Source organism: Athene noctua, chromosome 21 (assembly GCF_965140245.1).
Source record: "Athene noctua chromosome 21, bAthNoc1.hap1.1, whole genome shotgun sequence".
In the NCBI taxonomy this organism is placed as follows: domain Eukaryota; kingdom Metazoa; phylum Chordata; class Aves; order Strigiformes; family Strigidae; genus Athene; species Athene noctua.
The window spans coordinates 5864392-5885322 of NC_134057.1; the positions used below are offsets into that span (position 1 = coordinate 5864392).

General features: G+C 39.0%; 1 protein-coding gene across 1 annotated transcript in view; it reads right to left on the reverse strand.

The window, feature by feature from the left end:
* Positions 1-20931, reverse strand: part of MYPN (myopalladin) — a 58663-nt gene continuing 37732 nt past the window's right edge. Inside the window, exons 13-20 of the mRNA XM_074924258.1 lie at positions 10491-10712; positions 9809-9958; positions 8799-8878; positions 8150-8276; positions 6389-6596; positions 5528-5693; positions 3192-3325; positions 1-1106 (exon numbers count right to left, since the gene is read on the reverse strand). Coding sequence (XP_074780359.1) covers positions 937-1106; positions 3192-3325; positions 5528-5693; positions 6389-6596; positions 8150-8276; positions 8799-8878; positions 9809-9958; positions 10491-10712 — 1257 coding nt within the window. The 3' untranslated portion in view covers positions 1-936. The remainder of the gene's footprint in view (positions 1107-3191; positions 3326-5527; positions 5694-6388; positions 6597-8149; positions 8277-8798; positions 8879-9808; positions 9959-10490; positions 10713-20931) is intronic.

The window sequence follows — 20931 nt, forward strand, 5'->3', positions numbered from 1 at the left end:
TTTTCAGTTAGTTAAAAATATGAGCTAGATGGTAAATGCACTTTTCTTTTAGTCACGTTAAAAATTAGGAAAAAGAGACCGGTATTTAAAAACTGAAGTTACAAGCTTGATAACATCTGTGTTTAAAGGCAGAGAATCACTAACATTGTAAAGAAAAAAGTATGAAGCACATCTGGAAAATAATTTCAACTATGGGCTCTAGAGAACATGCTTCAGACAATAGGAATTTTGGTTTCCTATGTTAGCATCCTATGCACGTGCCCTGTGCCTTACTTTATGAATCCTTACACCGTGAGTACACAGTTCATGGAGTACACACACACACACAAATATAAATATATAGGGCATACCTACATGAAACACTACATTTATCTAATCTTGAGTTCAAAAATTCTAAGATTATCTGGCATAATAATATATAAAAATGAGTTACATCTTTTCTCTTTAACTTGTGCTTTGTGATTATCTGGCATGTTTTTTAGAATTACATTCAAAGTCTTGCTGTTTACCCTCATTCCGGATTGTTGTTATTGTAACGTCAGTGTTTTCACTGGCAGTATTCCAGCTGAACATCACCAATCCTTTACATGGTTTGCTACAGTACAGTAGCTTTAGTTCAAGCAGTAAAAGTGGTATTGGCTTTTAGGTGCTGAAAACTATGTTTACTATGTAATTCTTAGCAAACTACACAGTATTGAATTTATTGCACGACACTCCATACCACGATTATCCTGCAGTAAAATAATATGCAAAAGTCTTGTATGATATGTGACTTGCAACATTTGCAGCAGCAGTACACAATTACAAACAAGTTGCTTGTAAACCTTGAGCATCTTGACTTGTACCTGTTGTTTTGTGTTGTTTTTTTTTTTTTTTTCTTTTCTCCCCCACAGTTCTAGTATCTCTGCAGGTGTAACTGGAACAATTGTTTGTTTTTCAAAGTTCTTCACTCTCCACCACCTTTTGGGTTGGGGATGAAAACAGCATAGGGCTTTCAGTAGTTGGGAAGGCAGAAAAAATTTCAAGTCCTTGACCGGTGAGGTTTGCACACCGGCTGCCACCAGGTCGAAGTTTTATTGGTTGTGGAATCTGATGGTGCCACTGAGCTGAAACAGAATAGGCTGTGTCAACCTTTAAATAAGTTAGCAATGAAACAACAGAAATCAATGCACACAACTGAAAAGTCGCTTCCGACATCCTTGAAGAGAGCACAGCATTCTTGTTCCCTGTTTGAGGGTCTGTTCCTTCAAATCATTGACATAGTTTGTATGTTGAGTGTTTTTATTGAAGTCTACAGAGGGAATTCCATCCCTGTTCAATTCAATGACAATGTTTATATGGATTTCATTAAGTCCTAAAATTAATAATATAATCTTTGGAGCCTTCTCCAAAGCTCACACAATCAAAACTAAAAACATACCACAGCATGAACAGAGGTGAACAGACTGGACATGGCTCTGATTTTGTACTACTCCATCCTCTGGGAGACTCTTCTTCCCTTTTTTTTTTTTTTTTGGTGGTATTTAATTTCAAAGTAATAATATGGGGATTTTTTTTTTAAGAAGTGATTACAATTTTTATTTCCCTCTACTACTTATAACTAGTAACATGTTTCCTAAATTTTTTAAGTTGCTGAAAGAAATGTAATTCAAAGACATATATTCAGTAATTTAAAAGTAACATTCAACATGTTCCCATATGAATAAATACCATTATGATTTTGTAAGAATATTTGGCTATTATATAATACTTAACAGTTATTATTCTTAAAACACTTCAGAAAGGGGAAATTGATATTTTCCAGTATTTATCCATACAAACCCTCCAGGTCTACATCCAAACTGGACAAGCATATGTGTCAGCAATTAAAATGAAAGGGTAGAAGTTCAGGCTACGATACTCTGAGAAGAGATTAGTGTGGGAGACCTACAATCTACATGACAAGCATTGATAGGAAGTGTCTTTCCATGCTGAATTTTGACCCTGTCTATCTGGAAAAAAATGAAAAAACCCCTCATTTTTTCTTGCAGCTCTCAATTTGTTTCTATTTGAACAACACACTCATTGTTTACTGTACTTTTTTCTCTGCACATGTAGTTGCAAATATCAGACCACGCTTTCAATCTCCCAATCCCATCCATTCAAAGTAGCATAAAGAAAAACCATTTCTGTCACTCCCTTTGCAGTGTAAAACTTGCAGTCTTTAGAAAATATGGTTGGAATCAGGAAGCATTTCTTACTTTCCATCTTTTTCCTGTCTGTACCTTGAATCCTTCATATGAAAATTTAATCATGAACTCTTGCATCATTTAGATACCTAAGGAATTATTTTTCTTTTTGTGTGGTCTTTCTTGAATCAGACTCTCACCAGCCTTCTGTTGAACATTACATTACTATTGTCGGTATCTCCACAAGGTGGCGAAAAACTGACAGGGATGCACTTGGTGACTTCTTTTTATCCCTGATAATTAAGTGGATTTTTTTAAAAAATTAGAAATGTGGTGTTTTCTTTTTTTTTTTCTTTTTTTTTTTTTTTTTTCCTTTGAGGGTATGACTATAACCTGACAGTTTGTGGAATATGTCTACTGTTTCATTATGCCGCTTAATTGGTCAAAGTACACTCTTGGTCTAGATGAATTTTCTTAACTATTACATCTTGCATAGATACAGAGTGATTAAGGGATGTGCTGTAGTTCTTGAGCTGGGCTGGGGCGTTCCGTGTGCTAGACAAACTAGCCTCCATTAACTAGGCATAGTTTGCATCATACATGCTCCGTAGAAGAAGGGGTCTACTTTCTTGTGTGCAATGTATTGTTCCATATCAGGTCAGGACTGTAGCACGGGCATGTGTCAGAGGGAATAGAGTTAAGGTTCAGTTTGAATTCATGTTTATTATATGCTTATGTGTCTAGGGAATTTGGAAAGCAGAAAATGAGAGTAGAGAATATTGTGCAAAACTCCTCTGTTTTTTCTCTTTACCTGCCTTTAATCTGATGCAGGAGAGCTAATTTGGCTGTTTAGCTGTATCATCATATCTCCTCCTGGTGGCCATATTAAGATGTGGCCATGCTGTGACACTGATTTCTAATCCATGTCAAAACCAAAAATTTACAGACTAAGAACTAAGTGAGGGCTGGGACGGGTCAAACAAAATGAATTCAGATTTGTTTTATTTACTAAGCAGTACCTACCGTATATGTCAAGTCTAGCAGTACAAGAGACAATACCAGCTTCATTTTTTGCAGACAAGGTATACCAGCCAGCATCTGCTTTCTTGGCAGGTTGAATGAGGAGACAGACATACCCTGTTGTATCTTGATGCATGCTGGGAAAACACGTGATTTGGAGTTAGTATTTCTCAAGAGCATATCAACTTTGAGATTTTACAATATGTACATTAAATATGAAATAGATGAGTCGTAACTTTTATTCTCCAAGAGGTAGCAGTCCAAGACATTTGTAGTCAATAGATTTGCTTTCAGTACAGCCTCAACCTATGATCAGAGTAGCTGAAACCTGTTCTTGCTCTTCTCAGTTGTGCAAAGCCATGGCCTGACCGTGTGAGCTGAACTGTTGCTTTGTATGTGTTAATATTATGATTGTTTATTGAATTCCAGTGAACTAAACCCACACAAAGCTGTTGCACAATCATACCATATTTTTTCCTAAATCAGAAGCTGGAAGAATAACATAACAAAATGCAAAGCACATTTGTACAAAGTAGTGATATTTTTCACAACAGTAACCAGGGCTAGTCAGAAACTGTCTTACAGCACCCTTTTTCTTGAGAAAATGACTGAGTGGCAAAATCTTAAAGATTTGTTTGGCCAACAGTCTAAAAGAAATCTGTTTCATTATTCCCTAATCTTCCTTTGCTCTTCAGTGATCCAAGACTTTCTGGCTGCAATTTAAAGGGAAAACTATTCAGCAGTATATCCGAGAACAGAGGCTCCTCTGCTTTCTAGGCTGTGGTTGGTCTTTTATATCAACCCAAGAGTTTCCCTCATTATAAAGGCAGAGGTGGGAGATGAGCACCGTCAGAATACTTGGAAGTTGCAGGAAGTTCTGAAACTTGAGATGTTGTTTCCTTATGAACTAGAATGAAACATCGAACCACAGAATTTCAGGTCAAGAGCACATTTTGTGCTTCTGACAGCTCTAGTATAAAAGGGAACATTCACCCTTTGCTCGCTGCACTACATAATTTGCTTTATGTTGTGGGTGCAGTAGTACAGAAGCTTATGCACGTCCATATCGTCATACAAAAAAAGGTCTCTTGGATTCAGGCAGGAAGATAATAGTGAGGCAAGTTAGGGACAAAGAAGGACAGTGCTGCCCATGGCTGAGGTGGATCTGTGCAGAACCACTCGAGGCCTTGGGGGCAGGCAGTCTGGTCATGCCAGGCTGACACAGCAGAGGTGTTTGTTAGCTCCTGGCACTGGGAGGTGTGGGAGGTGTCCCTTAGTCTGTCCTCATCTGAGCTGAAGCAAAAATTTGTTTTCTAAGCTTCTGTGAAACAACTGGAAATGAGGCATTTTAGGACAGTTATTCATTTTACGTTAACTAGTGCTTGCATGTGTATAACCATAATTACATAATACCATGAAAGTACCAGTACTTGAAATAAATCCTTGAGTAATCTGCCCAGAGGCAGAGGAATAGAGAGTACAGGCTGTAGAAGATCAGAATCAGGTGGGGGTTTTGGAGAGGACGGCAGTCTCGGAGTGGGGACAGGCAAGCTTTCCCTCATGACAGGTGTGCATTCGTAACAAGTGCTGCTGTGCACAGTTTACAGAGAGCCTGCAGCGTGTGCATGTGAAAATGTTGTACTGCTTGAAGTTGATCTCCGAGATCCGATGACTTCATCGAATCATCAGTTGGAGCCAAATGAAACAAAATATTAGGAATCAGATTTATGCTGAAGCAGTAATCTTTAAAAAATAAATGAAAGCAATTAATTTCTCATTAATTACAACCAGGCACATTATTTCATCAGCTTTTCTTTTGCAAAACCGAAAAAGTAGTGATGCATTTGAATGCAAGAGCTGAACTCGAATTTTGTAAGCATGGATCAAATTCTTTGCCTACGTTTGTGACCAAACTTTGTTATCAGCCTCTGTATCTGATATGTTAAACTCTCCATTGTCCTGTGCTCTGGGGAATTCAGAACTGTGTTCTAACTGTTCTGTGTTTGAATTTATCCATAGTTAGAACTAAACTGGAGAAAAAAACAGCTTAGAGAGAGAATAAACTGCTAAAATGCATTAAAATACCATATCATAATATCTTTCATAAGAAGATGCATATGCTGTAGCAGGCCTACGGCCCGAAAGGTCTATCACCACTCTCTGAAGCAGTGGCATATTATGCTCCATCCTTTATTCTATTGTGTTTTCACAGTGAAGCCAGATTTAAAATCTTTATGTTGTTTTAAGAAGAACACCACCTGTACTTATCACACAGGTTTTCATGGAAACAACTGGCCCAGCCACAAGAAACTCCAAGCATGGGTACAGCGACACAGTACCTCATCCTCTCTCTGTTTGATGGGATGGTCTCATTATCCTTCTTCCAGTAAAATATGGGGGGTGGCATTCCCACAACTCTGCACTCTAATCTGACAGGGTACCCTTCAGGAACACCACAGTTCTGAAGCTTCTCCAAAAACATGGGGGCTTTTTTTACTTCCTTTGCTGGAAAAAGAGAAAAAAAAATTGTCGAGCAACAGATATTTTAGTCACTGTTTTGCTTTGAACAGTATGGAAGAACAAGACCAAAAATTATTCTTGTGATATCAAAATAGGTTGTGGATTTTTAATGGGATATTGGAAGGGAAGTGAAATGCCATGACATAGCCTCTGTAAGGGAATATAAAGAAAATAATAGACAGAACTGATGTTCATAAAAGAATGTGTGCATACCTAATGGTCTAAACATACTACCATTGCAGGAAATGAATGCCAGATCCATGAATTTCAATATCTCACATCTTGTAAAGCTTTAATAAAGGACAGTGTTCAGAATTGTATTCTTCTATTTTAAAATACTTTGAAACTCATAAAATTGGAACTGGAATCTAGGAGTCCTCAACATATTTTATGAATTCAAACCCTAAGCATTTTCTGGGGAGAAAGCTGAGAATGTCATTTTGCCAAGACAAGAGCAGTGAAGTGATGAGACAGAATTCTTCCAGCCCTCTGTTAATAAATGGAGTCTACCTATCGAGTGAGCACCAGATCCATTTCCTTCCATCAGATGAGTTTTATAGCTGTTGAACTCTCCTGTTATCATTGGATTAACTATTTATTTATACCTGTCTGTAGGGAAAAGTCAAAGAAGCATGTACGAATAACTTCAGCATTGAGACAAGTTTTTCAATGATTCTTACCTACAACAGTGAGCTCCAGACTAAATGAATTTTGTCCTGCTTTATTAGTGGCAAGGCAAGTGTAAGTTCCAGCATCATTTTGGGAGAGAGGATCAATAAGCAGAGAGTGAACTCCAGTCTCTCTGACCAGCATCTTGTGGGTGCCATCTGGTAGCACAGGTTTGCCGTTCAGAAGCCACGTCAGGTCTGGAGTTGGTAACCCACTCACCTAACAGACAGTGAAACAGCTAGAGACAAATGTCAAACTCACAAACTGATTCTAGTAAATTCGTAGGTAAGCCTTTTTTCAGGTACCATCTGAATGATGTCAGAATCTAGAACAAAGATTTTTTTTTTTTTATTTCTCAGCTTCTGTTTTTCTTCCGATTAGTTACAAAAGGGACAAAACCAAACCAAACAAACAACAAAATCCCAAGAAAAACAAGTACATGAAATGCCTACATTTCTCTTAGTCAGAAAGGAAGAACCTTGGTTATATATCAGATTCACAAAAGACTCTTAGTAATCTGCTAGATTTCTTTTTTTTTTTTTTTTTTAGTGCTGAGTATAAACAATAACCCTGGATCTAAACCACTACAGAGTTTAATAGAGAAGAAAAAGAGTTCTATACAAATGACTTTGTGTTTACTAAAATTTCATGAAGGATGATATAGTTCTTTGTAGCTATTAAACTTGCATGTTTTAGAACACTATAAATTAAGTATTTTTTTGAAAGATTATTAGATTGTATTATAAAGTTCCTTCCAATAGATAGAAGTACTTACTCATGTCCAAAATATCGCTTTCCAAATTATATTCTACAAACCAGAGAAAGAGGGAAGTGGAACTTGCCTGAACGAGGACTGCTGTCTTCCAGGTTTGTGCAATACCAGACATGCTTTAAGGTTTCACAAGCTCTGCCAGGATAGCAGAGCTAAGAATAACCAGATTCTTTGGCATGCTCCCGAGTAAACTTTACATTGTAAATTAAGTAGTAAGGAATCTTGTTCATCTTCAGGGCATTAACTTCTGCTTCAGAACTTCTACCCTCTTCAGGGTAGGAGACATTCTGGAGCATGGAAGAAGTCAGTGTCAGCACTAGTACCTTTGCTGTGCTACTGGGATATAGAGGGACTGCCAAAATATGTTGGAGCGGATGAATTTCTTAAAGCTGTTCAATAACAGGATGTTCACTAACTCCTGTTAGTTTGTGTACTCTAACCTCTGACAACTCTCTCATGTGGGGATTTGAATCTGTAAGTGGGGGATGTTTCTGCATCTGTGCATGCTGGGGAAGCATAAAATGAACTGGGCTCGGTTCCCTCTTTTCAGGGAGTATTAATCTTCAGTAATTCAGTCTAATACAATGGGAACAGTTGTTTGTACAGAATACAACACGCTGAATCCTTTCTTTCTCATGGTTTTGTGCTATTCTGGATTATGTTCAAGAATCTGATAATGGAGCAGGAGGACCTATTATTCCCAGATGAACTTCTGGAGTTTGCACTGGTAAAGGACACGGTGAACATATCTAGTAATTTGAACAACCTTGTAATCAAGCCTTCTATTCCTGGGGTGCTCTTCATCCCACATAACATGTGTTGAAAAGAAATCCCCTGAATCAGCTCGGAGACAATGGCAATAAGAAATAATTTTTTAAAATGAAGCATTAGAACTTTAACAGAAGGTGTTCACGCATGCAATAAAGAACATGAGAACATGTTTAGCAGTACATGTAGAGAGGTAGGGAAAGTGAGAATGAACAGAGGAAACAGTCAGTACCTTACAATCCAACCTACAAAGTCGCCCTTCATGTGCTACCATGTCACCTGGAGCCTGTAGAAAGTATGGCCTGAAAAAGCGTTCTTGAACCGTCTCTTTGTCTCCTTCTGGCGCCCGAGGTCGTGTTCTGCAACACAAAAAATTGCATGTATATGTTTGGAAGTCAAACTTTTTTTGCTGATGTTTGAAAAAAGGAAGAAATTGTGGGAAAGGATGATCAGATAGCTGGAATTCAATAAAAGGGCAGAAAGAAATGGACTGATTGTAGTTTAATACTTGCATTATTTCCATTTAGAAATATTACCAAATTAACTATGCTGTGTAGTATTGTTGGATTCCCAATCTGTGCTCCACTTCTTTTTGCTTTCTTTTGGCAGAATTTCATCTTGTTAATCCATCCCTTGCCTTTAACTCCACTGCAACAGGTAAATGAAATAACACTTTACACTTAAACTTCCCCATATTTGAAGCTAACCTTCAAAAATATTACGTTCCAGAAGTGACCTGTTGGGAGGGAACTGCTGCAGTTATCTCCATTTTATGGTTGAGAACTGACGTACAGGGTGCACTGAAGTACAGTAGCTAGTTAGTTCGAGTGCCTTCAGTAAGAAGCATAAAGAGGGTCTGAAGGACTTGTCTCTCCTTTTACCTGTGAGGCTGAATTGTTGATATTCGGCCCCGAAGAGGGATACTCTGAACCATCAGGTGGCCTGAACAACTGATTCTCCCCTGCAAATCACAATAGAATCAGAATTAATAGTTGCTTAATAGCTCATTTTGTTTAAAAGTATAAATATTTAACATTTACAGTGCATCCGGATTTATTTTTGTAAAGTAACTGAACTGTAGGGTAAGTATTACTTTTTCAAAGCAAATGCTGTTAGCATGCAGTGGAGTGCAGCTGAGGAGGGGGTTTCTTTGTGTGTCTCGAGCAGGGTGTTTCTCAGAGCCTTCAAGGCTGAGGCAATGCAGTTAGCAGTGGTGCTGTGTAAACCACCTTAAGCAGCGCCTGTCCCTGCTCGTTCATCCCTGCCACTGTGTCTCCACGGGTACTAGTACTTTTGTACCAGCATACTTGTTTATATGGCCACCCAGAAACTGAAAAGTAGTTGGGCTGAAATATAATTCAGAAAAAAGGAAAAATTTAAACTGGAAAAAGTTGCCTGATCTGCTTGAGCGTACTGCTAAATAAACAGCTAAGCTAGCACACAGGGTGAAGGAGAATGGTACTGGGGACGAGACTATTATCAGAACCACATCTTTGCATCCTAGATAAAGAATAAATGTGTTTGGTAACACTGCTAAATTTGATGTAACTTTTTGTTTCCACTTGGTCTATTTTTTCTGTCCAAAATGTCATGTCTGTCGTCACCACATCTTAAAAGGTAACTATCAGCAACAGGAGGGGGACTCAGAAGATAGGGCAGGAGTTATTAATGTGAAAAACGTCCTTAATGATTGCAACTGGGATGTGTAAGAATAGGTGGGTGGTTTCATCATTCTTCATTGCATGGTTTCCTCTCCGATCCTCTGAAGCAACTGATTTTTGATACAGTCACCACTTGATGTCAGACTAGGTGGGCCAATCTGTGTTCCTATTAACATACATTAAAAACAGATGAAGCAAGCGTTCCTGTAGAGGAAAATAAAACACCTTACTTGTGGGTTTGCAGCCATAATTGTATAGTTGCCATCGTCATCATTAGTAGATGCTTCAATATGTAAAGAACATGTGCCATCCTCTTCTCTGTTCATTTTGAAATGTGCGTTTTTCTTTGAAATCTGCTTGCCATCCTTGAACCAGTATACCTGCAGTGATCAGACCCACCCCCCGCCAGTGACTTAACACTTGCTCTGTAGTGGAATAGTGACTAGAAAAAAATGTAGATAGGAATATGAGATAAGTTGACTAATTGCTAGTAAAAATTTTAGAATATTATAATATTTGCAGATTGGTTACGATGTGAAATAGAATGATTTCAGGTTTAACAGTATCTCCTTTATATCTGCGTATCTCCTTTATATAGCTGGGCCTGTCAGGTTGTCTTTTCTTGGCTATAGACACATCACTGCTTATCTCAGATCGGTTCTCATCTCTCTGGAAAGGGGTTTTATGAAGTTCTCTTTCTCTTGGAGTCAGGTGGCTGTGAGGCAGTCCACAAAGGGCTGAGAGATGCTCAGGAGCAGATAGTGTTATTTTAGAAAGTGGGGAGGAAGTAATTGTTTTAGAGCTCTCTCTACAGACCCATGTTCTTAGAAGTGAGACTTTCCAGAGGGATGTATAGAATATAGCAAGTAGATGATTTTTATTCCTTTACTGCTAAGAGTGAGAATGACCTACCTTGGGAACAGGTATTCCAACTATTTTGCAAGTGAATGTAATAGGAGATCCTTCCATTACCCGAAAATGCTTGAGTCTCTTATCAAAGATGGGTGCTATGTATTTGCCTGTAGGGATTTCCTCGTGGTGGATTTCATCATCTGATTCATCCACCGGGGTACGTTCAAGGCGAAATTCTATTTCGTTCATCAGCCTCTGCTCAAAGCTTGAAATCCTGTATTCCTGCAGAGTGAGAGAGGCACGGTTCTGAACAGGACAAGTCGTGTGCTGTGGGTGTTGCAGTTATTTCTGCTTTCAGACTAATTCTAAAATGAGCGAAAATAAAAAAGCCTACATAAACCAGGACATATCGAAACAGTCTGAATTTGCTCTGCAGACACAGATTCCCACTGCATCTTAAGTTTGCAGAATGCAACTAATGAAACGAAAAAATCAAACATGTAATTTTTGCAAGTCCCTGTGAAGTAACGATATTCTTGCACACTGTTGATCAAAAATGGTCATTAAAGTATACCAAATTTTTGAGGATTTTGTGTTCAAATATTAGTCATCTGCTAATTGTAGAAATGAATACTATACATACTTCAATTCAGAATAAAATAAGGAAAACTATACCTACTAAAAGAGTAATTTGCCTTCAGGTTAAAACTTGACCAGATTTCTAGCTGGTGTAACTGAGAAAGCAAAACATATCACATTTAAATCCTTAGAAGATTAAACAGATGATGCAAGAAAAACCAATGTATTCCTACACAGACGACCGTTTCCACATAGTTTGATGTGATTATGAGCCTCCTCCTAACACCTTGTGACTGAATTAGAAACCTGTTGTTACTTAGCTGTTTTGCATGATGATGTCTCTTGTCTAGACCAGGAGGCATTTGGCCAAATGTCTCTTGCTGTGACATGTGAAGCTTCACACCAACAGCCAGCTTCAGTTTTTGACACTAAACCAGTGTTTATCCTGGGCAGGGCGGAACCCTAAAGATACACCTGAATGGACTTTTCGGGTAGCAGTCGCTGCCTAGCTACACTAACATAGACAGCTGCAATAATGTCTTGCTTAATTCATTATAAACCATCTTGTGGGGATACATATACCATATGTAGGCCTGTAGAAGTAACCAAATCGGTTTGCTCAGACGTGAATTTATGCTGTTTGTAAGACCAGAGTTTGCGTTCCTCCTTCTATTGAAGGGCACTGACACTCTGCAAGCAGACTTATGTTTTATTCGTCTTCTGTGGCAAGCTTGGAGCTTCAGAATCTCACTTTAATCTGTCAGATAGTGCTATTATGATGGGGTTTGTTGCTTTGTTATGGGAAGGAAATGATCTGTGGCTTGGAAGAGAAATACTTATGCAATTCCAAAAGTGTAATTCTTATAAATAGATTTTTAGAAACTGGTGAATAGTAAATAAGGACATAGCCTATCCTTAGATACATACCATTTGCTGAAAAAAACAAGGTTCAGAAAATGTGTCTTGTCTGAAATCTTACAGAAAGTTAATTAAAGGACCAGCAAATATTCCAGATCACTGGGACTTTACATCCCTGATCATTTAACCGTTCCATCATAGTGTTGATCATGGTCTTGACCAGTAGTTCCCCAAGGTTAGGGAGCAAAGATGGAGAGGCAGCACAAAATTTTACCTGATTTCTTCTGAAGTCTTCTGATTTCTTCAGGAGACCAAGGGGACAGGAGTGGCCAAAGATTGAGAGGTTATAAAGGAGTTTTAGGGAGACAGGAGTCTGTGAGACTTGGGGGTGAAAGGAGCAAAATGTGGCAGCCACAAAGTAAAAGAAGTTGGAAATTGCCATGGTGGAGTAAATGTCCTGGTAATATCTGATTTTGGTACTGTAATGGTAGATGTTGTACATTGGTCTCTTCATCTGAAATATTTTTTGGGGGTTGCTGTAAGGTCAGCTCTAGTAAAGATTAGCTATGGCGAGAAAAGGCAGGCAGCTCAGAGCAGGGAGGGAAGGATTTTGATGAATGAACTCTCTTTGCTGGAAACTGAGCCCTCCTTCCACTCCTCCCTTTTGCTCTGATGCTGCAGGGCTGTCCCTTCCTCCCCGTTTTGGAGCAGTGCTGATAGTTCCAAACAGGGCAGCAGGAGTGTTCGCGGGGAGTTCAGACTGCTGGGTCCCCCCCTCCAGATGCCATCCTTACCTTCCAGTCTCCCTCCACTCTGACAGGGACAGTCTGCTCTCTGCTACTTTCTTCAAAGGTACCACTGGAGCACAGCTTTGCCAAGCAGCTTTCGAGCTGCAGGTTTGTAGAAGTGTGCGAGACATGTGCCAAGAGGTGGGAGCAGCCACTAGATGGTACCATCCTCTTGCTGAGCTGGCGCTGTTTGCTTTGTGGGCCGGCCGACAGCTGGTGGTCAGCAAACAGCCTTACAAAATTTCATCTTGTTGAGCTTTTTTTCTTTCACACAGCGTGTCTCAACAAATCACTTCAATAAATCAACTTCTAATCTCAGTTAAACCAGCGTAAAACCAGAGATTCTCTGATTTCTGACCAACCAAAGCTATCATTTTTCCATTTAGATGAGGAGAGCTGGTCACAGTATTCCAAGGAAAGTTAAGCAATCAGTCTTTCACCCTTGATACTGAGAAAAGGCTAGTGTGTTTTCAGGAAGGAAGGAGCAAGTAAAAATCAGAGAGTAACTACTATGTTCTATGAAGCAGCCATGTGAATAAAATGTGCTGCAGTCGTATTTTGTTTCTAGCGTCTCCCATAAATTAAGGAATTCAAACCTAAATACTTGGGTTGCAAGCAATATACTGAGGAACATATTTGGAATTTTGTCTTCCTTCCACTACTTTTAGATCTTTCAACAGTTTCTTTCATGTTGTTTAGGTAGTTCTTGGCAGCAGAGAGCAAAATCTGTGGCAAAAAATTTGACTTACTGAGAAAGGATTACCATGACTGTCTGAATTTTCCAGTAGGACCTGAAGATACTATAGATAATTCTTCTAAGAATGAAACTGTTATCAGGGATTTCACACGCTCTGTGGCCTTTGGAAGTGTGGAGACCGATTAAGGATTAATTAAAGTAGGGGTCATCTCTTTCCCTCCTTCCCTTTCCATCATCGATTTGTCACATGAATAAAGGTCAGTGCACCATAGCAAGTATGGTACAGAGAGTCTAATTTCTGCCTGTTTACACATGTTACTGTTTATTGTGGTATGAACCTCTCAGAAATTATGTAATTATTTTTGGATATTGGTTATATGACAGCCTAAGTATAAAGCTAAGTCCACTGTTTTGCGTACCTGTTTCACATCATTTTTGAGCACTTCTGAGCACTGTTATTTCCTTTGCAAATATAAACCATTTTGCAAGTGTTATGTATGTTTAGAGGGCCACAGGGCTGATGGACAGAGTAGACAAAGTGACTCACAAATTGGTTAGAAGCTAGACATAGTAAGTCTGTGAAGAATTTTTACTTGGAGAGGGCAACCTTGAACTCAGATTAGAATAAAGTGAGTGGGAATGAAAAGTGTTAAGACTTCTCAGAGTCAGATAGCAATCAGAAAGTAGTAGCCTAGAAGACTAAAAATTGGAAGAGGGCTTTTGCAAGAGCCAACACCTTTTAGTTTTTAAGTGCAACATAATAAAGAACAAAGGAAGAAAAAGTAGGGGGCCTGCATCTTCTCCCACATCCCAGACTGTTCAATCTGCATTATCTGGAAGTCAGCAGACCAGTTATTTACTTCCCTGTGAACTTTACCAACAGTTAATATCATTCTTCTATGGCAGTGTACAAATCTGCCACTGGACTATCTTAGTTGTATAGTCTCCAACTTCATTGAGTTATATGCACATTTCATTAGACCTACAAGGCATGAATGTGATGACTTTTTTTTCAGAATGATGTAACTAATGTCTAGATCAAATTTTTCTTTAGTTCTGGTGTCTGTGTCAAAAGCGGTATGCTGGTTTTGTCTGGGAGAGAGTTAATTTTCTTCATAGTAGCTAGTACGGGGCTATGTTTTGGATTTGTGCTGGACACAGTGTTGATAATAGAGGGATGTTTTAGCTATTGCTGAGCAGTGCCCCCACAGAGCCAAGGCCTTTTCTGCTCCTCACCCCACCCCACCAGCGAGGAGGCTGGGGGTGCACAAGCTGGGAGGGGGCACAGCCGGGACAGCTGACCCCAACTGGCCCGAGGGATGTCCCAGACCGTGTGGTGTCCTGCTCAGCATACAAAGCTGGGGGAAGGAGGAGGAAGGGGGGGATGTTCAGGGTGGTGGTGTTTGTCTTCCCAAGTGACCGTTACGTGTGACGGAGATGGCTGAGCCCTTGCCTGTCGTTGGGAAGGGCTGAATGAATTCCTTTGAATGGCTTTTGCTTTACCTGTTAAACTGTCTTTGTATCAACCCATGAGTTTTCTCACTTTTACCCTTCTGATTCTCTCCCCCATCCCACCAGGGGGGAGTGAGTGAGTGATGAGTGAGTGGCTGTGTGGGGCTTAGTTGTCAGCTCGGGTTAAACCACAACAAGCAGGTTTTGGAAATGAAAATTTCTAATGATGAGAATGATGTTTCAAATTAAAAAGGCAGTGTTGTACTTCTAATACATCCTCAAAGATACAGGGGAAGATTGAGGAATCATTGCTTGGTCCCTGAAGTGAGTTTTTCATCATAATGGTGTTCTCTAGCAGAGGGAATTAATGGGGCTAGGAAGGCATTGCCATTACACTTTCCAGGCATCATGCGAATGAGTAAGGTGTTGACTCCAGAACAAAATGCTACAAAGTGGGGTTAAAATGCAATGAAATACTGCTTGCTAATGGGAGAGTCCAGTATTGTTTATAGAGAGTTGAGTTGAGTCAGCAGTTTTTCATACTGTTTTTTTTTTTCAGATTCATTGCTGTCCGAAAGAAGTTGTGATATGTAATAAGAAATTAATAGTGTAGGGTTGCTGTAGCCATGATGGCCTACAGATGAAACCAAACAATGCTGATAGAGACAATTAACATCTTTTATTTCCTCTACTCCAAAGGTACAGGTTTGTCTTAAGTTGTCTAACATAAATTAAACTTAGAGCAATTATTTTCTAACTGTAATTAACCTAACGTTTCTTGCCTCAGTTTTAAAACTGAATAGTTTTATGTGAACACAGTGTATAATTTTTTTCCTGACTGATGTGCTGAAGATATTAACTTCTTAAAAAATTTACTTCATTAAGACTAAGTTAACATTGCTGTGAAAATTTTAACACCAACATACATATACTGAAGGTGTTATACCAAACTTCTTATAAAGAACAGGAATCTCTGAAATAACTGGAAATACACAGTTGTATAGAGAATATAATCTTGGGGTTTTTTGCTTGTTTGGTAGATTTTCTTCTAGGATAAGTAAGAACAGAAAATAGTTGTTAATATGGCTTTCTGAAGAACTGTTTTTATCACATAAGCCATAAAACTATTTCTGAACATGATTACATAAGTGGAGTAGGACAAAGTGTTTGCAGTTGTGGTTCAGACAAGTATTTCATAAAGCATCACACAAAGAACAAGTCAGTGGGTACAATGTTAAAACTAGGCTTCAGTTCAGCATACTGAGGAGACTAAGGGAAAGAGTATAAGGGTTTAAGTTCTGTTTTGGGTCAAAAATATAGGGTTCCAGCTGCTTTTTGGCAACTTTCCTGGAACATGAAATTTTTACAGACAGAGATTCACACACTTGTTTAATATAGTATCCAGATATTTAAGATTGTGCCTTCTCCCAGCTAGAAAACTGTAAAATTCAAGCTCTTATCTAGAGGTGTAAATTTTCTGTACAGATTATAATATATATAATACATATATATTATAATTGTATGTAATTCTCTATATGCTGAGTGGACTGCAACTTTTGAAACCTGGATATTTCACTTACATGCCTTAGGAAAAAGGGAGTAGGCAGTGGTGTTTGCATTGATATTGTCAGGGTATAGCTAGAAGGGTACAAGACTTAAAACTGGCCAGAGCAAAGCCAGGAGATGTGCTGCTGAATATGTGTCTTAAGCAGTTCTGTACCATTTTTCTCTAGTCCTTAGTAGCACCTTGTAAGTGAGCTGCACAGCATTATTGCCACAGAGACGTGTAGTGTGTTCAGTGTATGATTTGACAACGAAGCTGAACCAGTTCAGCTGCCAGCTTGTGCTAGCAGCAGCGTTCCCCCGCTTCCCTCCCTGCTCATATTCATGTGCTCCCACACGTCCCTCCTGCCATCACTGGTGGTCATCCAAGCCCACAGTGACCTATTCTGCAGGAGTGAGCTAGAAGAAAGTGAACTCAAAAGGGAAAAAAAAAAAAAAAAAAGCCAGAAAAGTTCTAGTGGAAATTTGGGGCAGATGGAGAAGTGAAATGCAACTTCTCTTCTGGGGAGTTGCTAGCCTCTGCACTGCCTTGGCAATATTGCTGTAGGGTGCTGCTGAATGGTTGTAATTTGGCCAGTGTGGCAAACAAAACCTTCTCTCAATGCAAGTATTGTTGAAGGTACGGATTCTCATCATTTTATCTCTATGTGGCCCCATCATCATCATTTTTTGAGCACCTGACAGCAAGGCACCCTTCAGGACAAGGCTATTACCTACATTTTACGTATGAGAAATTGAGGCCGAAAGAAGCCAAGTGACTCGTTAAGGTAACGCAGAAAGTCTGTGACGGCACAGAGAGTTGGATCATGATCTCCTAGATCATGAGTCAAGCAGTCGAGCTCCTGGCCATTGTGCTATCTGAGAACCTTTCTGGCAAATAAGGGAATTGATAGACTGTAGTAATTTCTATAGGTTTCTAAGCACCTTTGTGTGTGAATATGAGTTCTAAAATCCTGCACCTGTTGAAGTTAAAACCTGTCTTGCTGTTGCCTTTAGCAGAATTCAGATTTTAGTGGAAATACATGCTAACAGTTAGTAGAAGCTTTTTGCATCAAAATAATCTGATGTTAGCATAGTAACCCATGGAAATTACCACAAATAGAAAGGCTAGAGGAACTTTATTTGAATGTTGATTCTCATATACTGTATAAAGTCATAATTCTGTTTGCCAGTCATTGCCAACTCCAGACAAATTTCCCAACTTAATCCCAGTACTAGATTGGCATTTTTGACAGAGTTATTCTAAATCCAGTTAACAGTTTATCTAAGAAACTGGCATATATTGCATCTCAGTGTCTGTTTCCAAACCTGAACACTCTTCGGCTTTAAAGTCTAATCTAGGCTACTCTGACTGAAATCTTCTGTTTAGTTTGGATTCTCTCTCCTTCCCTCCATGTCCCCACTCCTCTCAGTGGTGGGAATCAAAAAAACAACAGATCCAACATGAATACTTTTCTTCACTTATCATGTCCCATGAAGAGGTATCACTGAAGCAACTTATTTCTTGCAGATGAATGATGTTGGGCAGTCTTACGCATCATTTTGTTTCTACATGACATATTCTGACTGAACATTACTAAGTTATTTTACTTGTAAGGAAAATAAAAGGCCCAATGGACTAGACTGACAGGTTTTGGGAAGTGTAGATAACACTGGCTGTGCTGTCCTTTCATCAAATGGTGCAGTAGCCCAGATGCTCACTGGGGTTATTAGACTTGTCTCACAGGATTTCAGCCTCAGACTCCCAAGAGGAAGCTCTGAGCTCCATGCTAATAAAACATTATGGGGCTTGTGATAAGTGGACAATGAAGTTCTTTGTCCTTGTTCTTTCACTTTGCCAAAATACTGAAACATCCACCACAACAAGGACAAGAATCCAGGTATTTGTCCTGGTTCCTAGGCAGGAGAGTCATTCTCTTTTTCTCTCTCTTTCTCAGTCTGTCTCTGTTTCTTTTATCCAAAACAAACTGGAAGAAATTATTCTAGCAGCTTCCTCAAACCACCGTAACCATTAAGCTCTCTGAAATGTCCTGCTAAAGGAGGGCCTGTTCCACACTGCCTGAAAGTGTTAAATTTTATTCATTAAGCTGGAGAAAGTGAGAGAAAGTCTCAGGTCTCCTGTTATGGGAGCTATTTTGAAAGGTGGAATTTCCAGATTTTTATCCTGCTGATAAAGAATGATTAATTATTTGTGCAACCTGGGACAGCACCAACAGTACACGTACCCACCAGCAAGAAGTTAGGTTGCCCTTACGGGGGTTAAGGGTTACCTTTGTAACTCGACTGTCTCCAGGCCAAGGAAGAAATTGAGTTAAATCTCCTACATCCTGGGATTTGTCCTAACCTCTTCCTGCAATTGCGTAAAGCTAATCCTCATTTAGTGTATCTTCTGTTTGAAAAAACTGAGCAAATCTGACTGAAGACGTTTGGTATAACTGAGCCACATTTTTTTCAACACTTCTAATTGTGAAATTTCACCTGGCAATGTAGCATACTACCATCTGCATAAATGACAGGTATGGTGCTTTTTTCTGGTAAAAATGACAGCTTGTTATTGCATGTACTTGATCAAAGTGGCAGCTAGAATCTTAGCAAAATCATATTTGTATTTCTGTCAGCACCGCATGATTATCATAGCTGTAGAAGACCAGAGACTAATCTGTTCTGTCTCATGCAACATCAGCAAAATTACCAACTATGTTCTGATTCTGGATTTCTTTATTGTTGGTGATGAATGATGTACGGGATGAAACAGAAGGAGTACATCTGGATTACTAGATATCATGCTGAGCGCATAATGCTGACACTTAGGAAATTCTTGATTTGTAAGCTAAACACTTTTCATATGGAAGTCAGTGATAGAAAATAAATAGAGCACCAGAATGTAAATCACCCGTGTTCATTACTGCACTTTATATAGTAATATAAGACAATGCCAGTACTTTAAAGCAGAGACTTGTCATCTGCAGCTCTCATTCTGGATGATCCCTACATGCTCTGCAGATACTGTAAATGAGACCAAATGCTGCTATTGAAATAGGGGGTTACAGTACAATTCCCTAAATAAAAATATGTTATAGGACACATCTTATGAGAAGGAATTTCTAAAATAGCATGTAAAAAATACAAGGAAGCCAACACTTTGAGATTCTTATTGGATGCTGTACTCCATTCATTATGCAGTGATCTCTCACACAGAGGAGAGTTGCGTTTATATTTATGAGAAAGTGAATAAGAAGCCCTTCACTACCATTCTAGTAATCAGTTTAATGCAGATATGATATATATAGGATGAAAATGTTTCCTTTTTAATTCTGTGTTAGCTACAAGAGGAAAAAACAGAACAAAATCTGTGGGTGTGAATCCAGCACTCCAACATACTATTCTCATGATGTTGATTGTTCTATAAATGGCAAAGCAACAGGAATTTTGGAAAATACTATGCATCCTCTCATCCCTTTAAATAATCACTGATTTCACTGAGGAGAAAACTCAGACTTGAATTTGCTGGAGTCAGTCTGAGCAGTGGTTTTCCTGGATGTGAAAGAATAAAATCAGAAGTGATTAAAGGTGGGAACTGAGGGGAAGATGAGGGAACTTTTACTGAGGAATCCTGAAATTGCTTTCTGGTTCATTACCATTGGCATTCTAATTACCATAACAATTAGAGAAGTGCCAGCTTTGAAGTTTTTCAGTGTATGGGGGATTTAGGAATCAAGATTTTGGTTTGGGCTCATACAGAATAGCAAATAAATGTATAAATAACTTTTGCTGTCAGCAGATAACTGACACTAGTAGTGATCATTGTTTCTAAAGGGGTTATCATGCAGTTAACTCAAAAGACTGACTGGTATTTCACAGTAGCTCTCTAAATAATTTGTCTTACTACCATAGCAAGTACAAACTGTAACACTTGTGATTCATCTGCAAAACATACCGCTTGCCAGTTGTTTTACTCAAAGTGCTTTGGCAGCGTGATCTGTCAGAAAGAAAGGTCAACAGCAAAATTAAAAAAACAGGGATTACATTGCAGTTGTTCACAGAGGGTAATTTGCTCCAGAGACTCCATGGGTTTTTGCTTATCTTTGCATGTTCTCTGTCAGAAGGGCTAACAGACGTTGTGAAAAGTTCCCTTGTTGACGACAGATCAGGGCAAACCATTATTTGCTGCGTTAAGCCTGAGCTGGCGGGACAGCTATGGAGGGCTCTGTGGCCAAGGTGAGAGTGGCATAATTACCTACAGACGGAACAGCTATCTAGCAGTCCTTAGTGTGACCTACTGTTACTCAGGGGTGGTTGAACCTGATTTACAGCGATTTCAACCTCAAAGTATGATTTAATTTTTAATTTCTTCTTTAATTTCATAGACACTGCCCAGATCTAATTAATTTATTGATTCCAGTTAAGAATGAGCTGATACTTAGTTCCTTAAACTTTGTGAAAAGCTTGTTATTTTGCTAAACTCTAATAATACTAGGCCTAAAGTTCGGTGTATGCCAGTAACAGCTACCAAAAACTTTGTTAAGTTCCCAACAAGTCGCTGTCAATTCATTTAAGTCAGGAG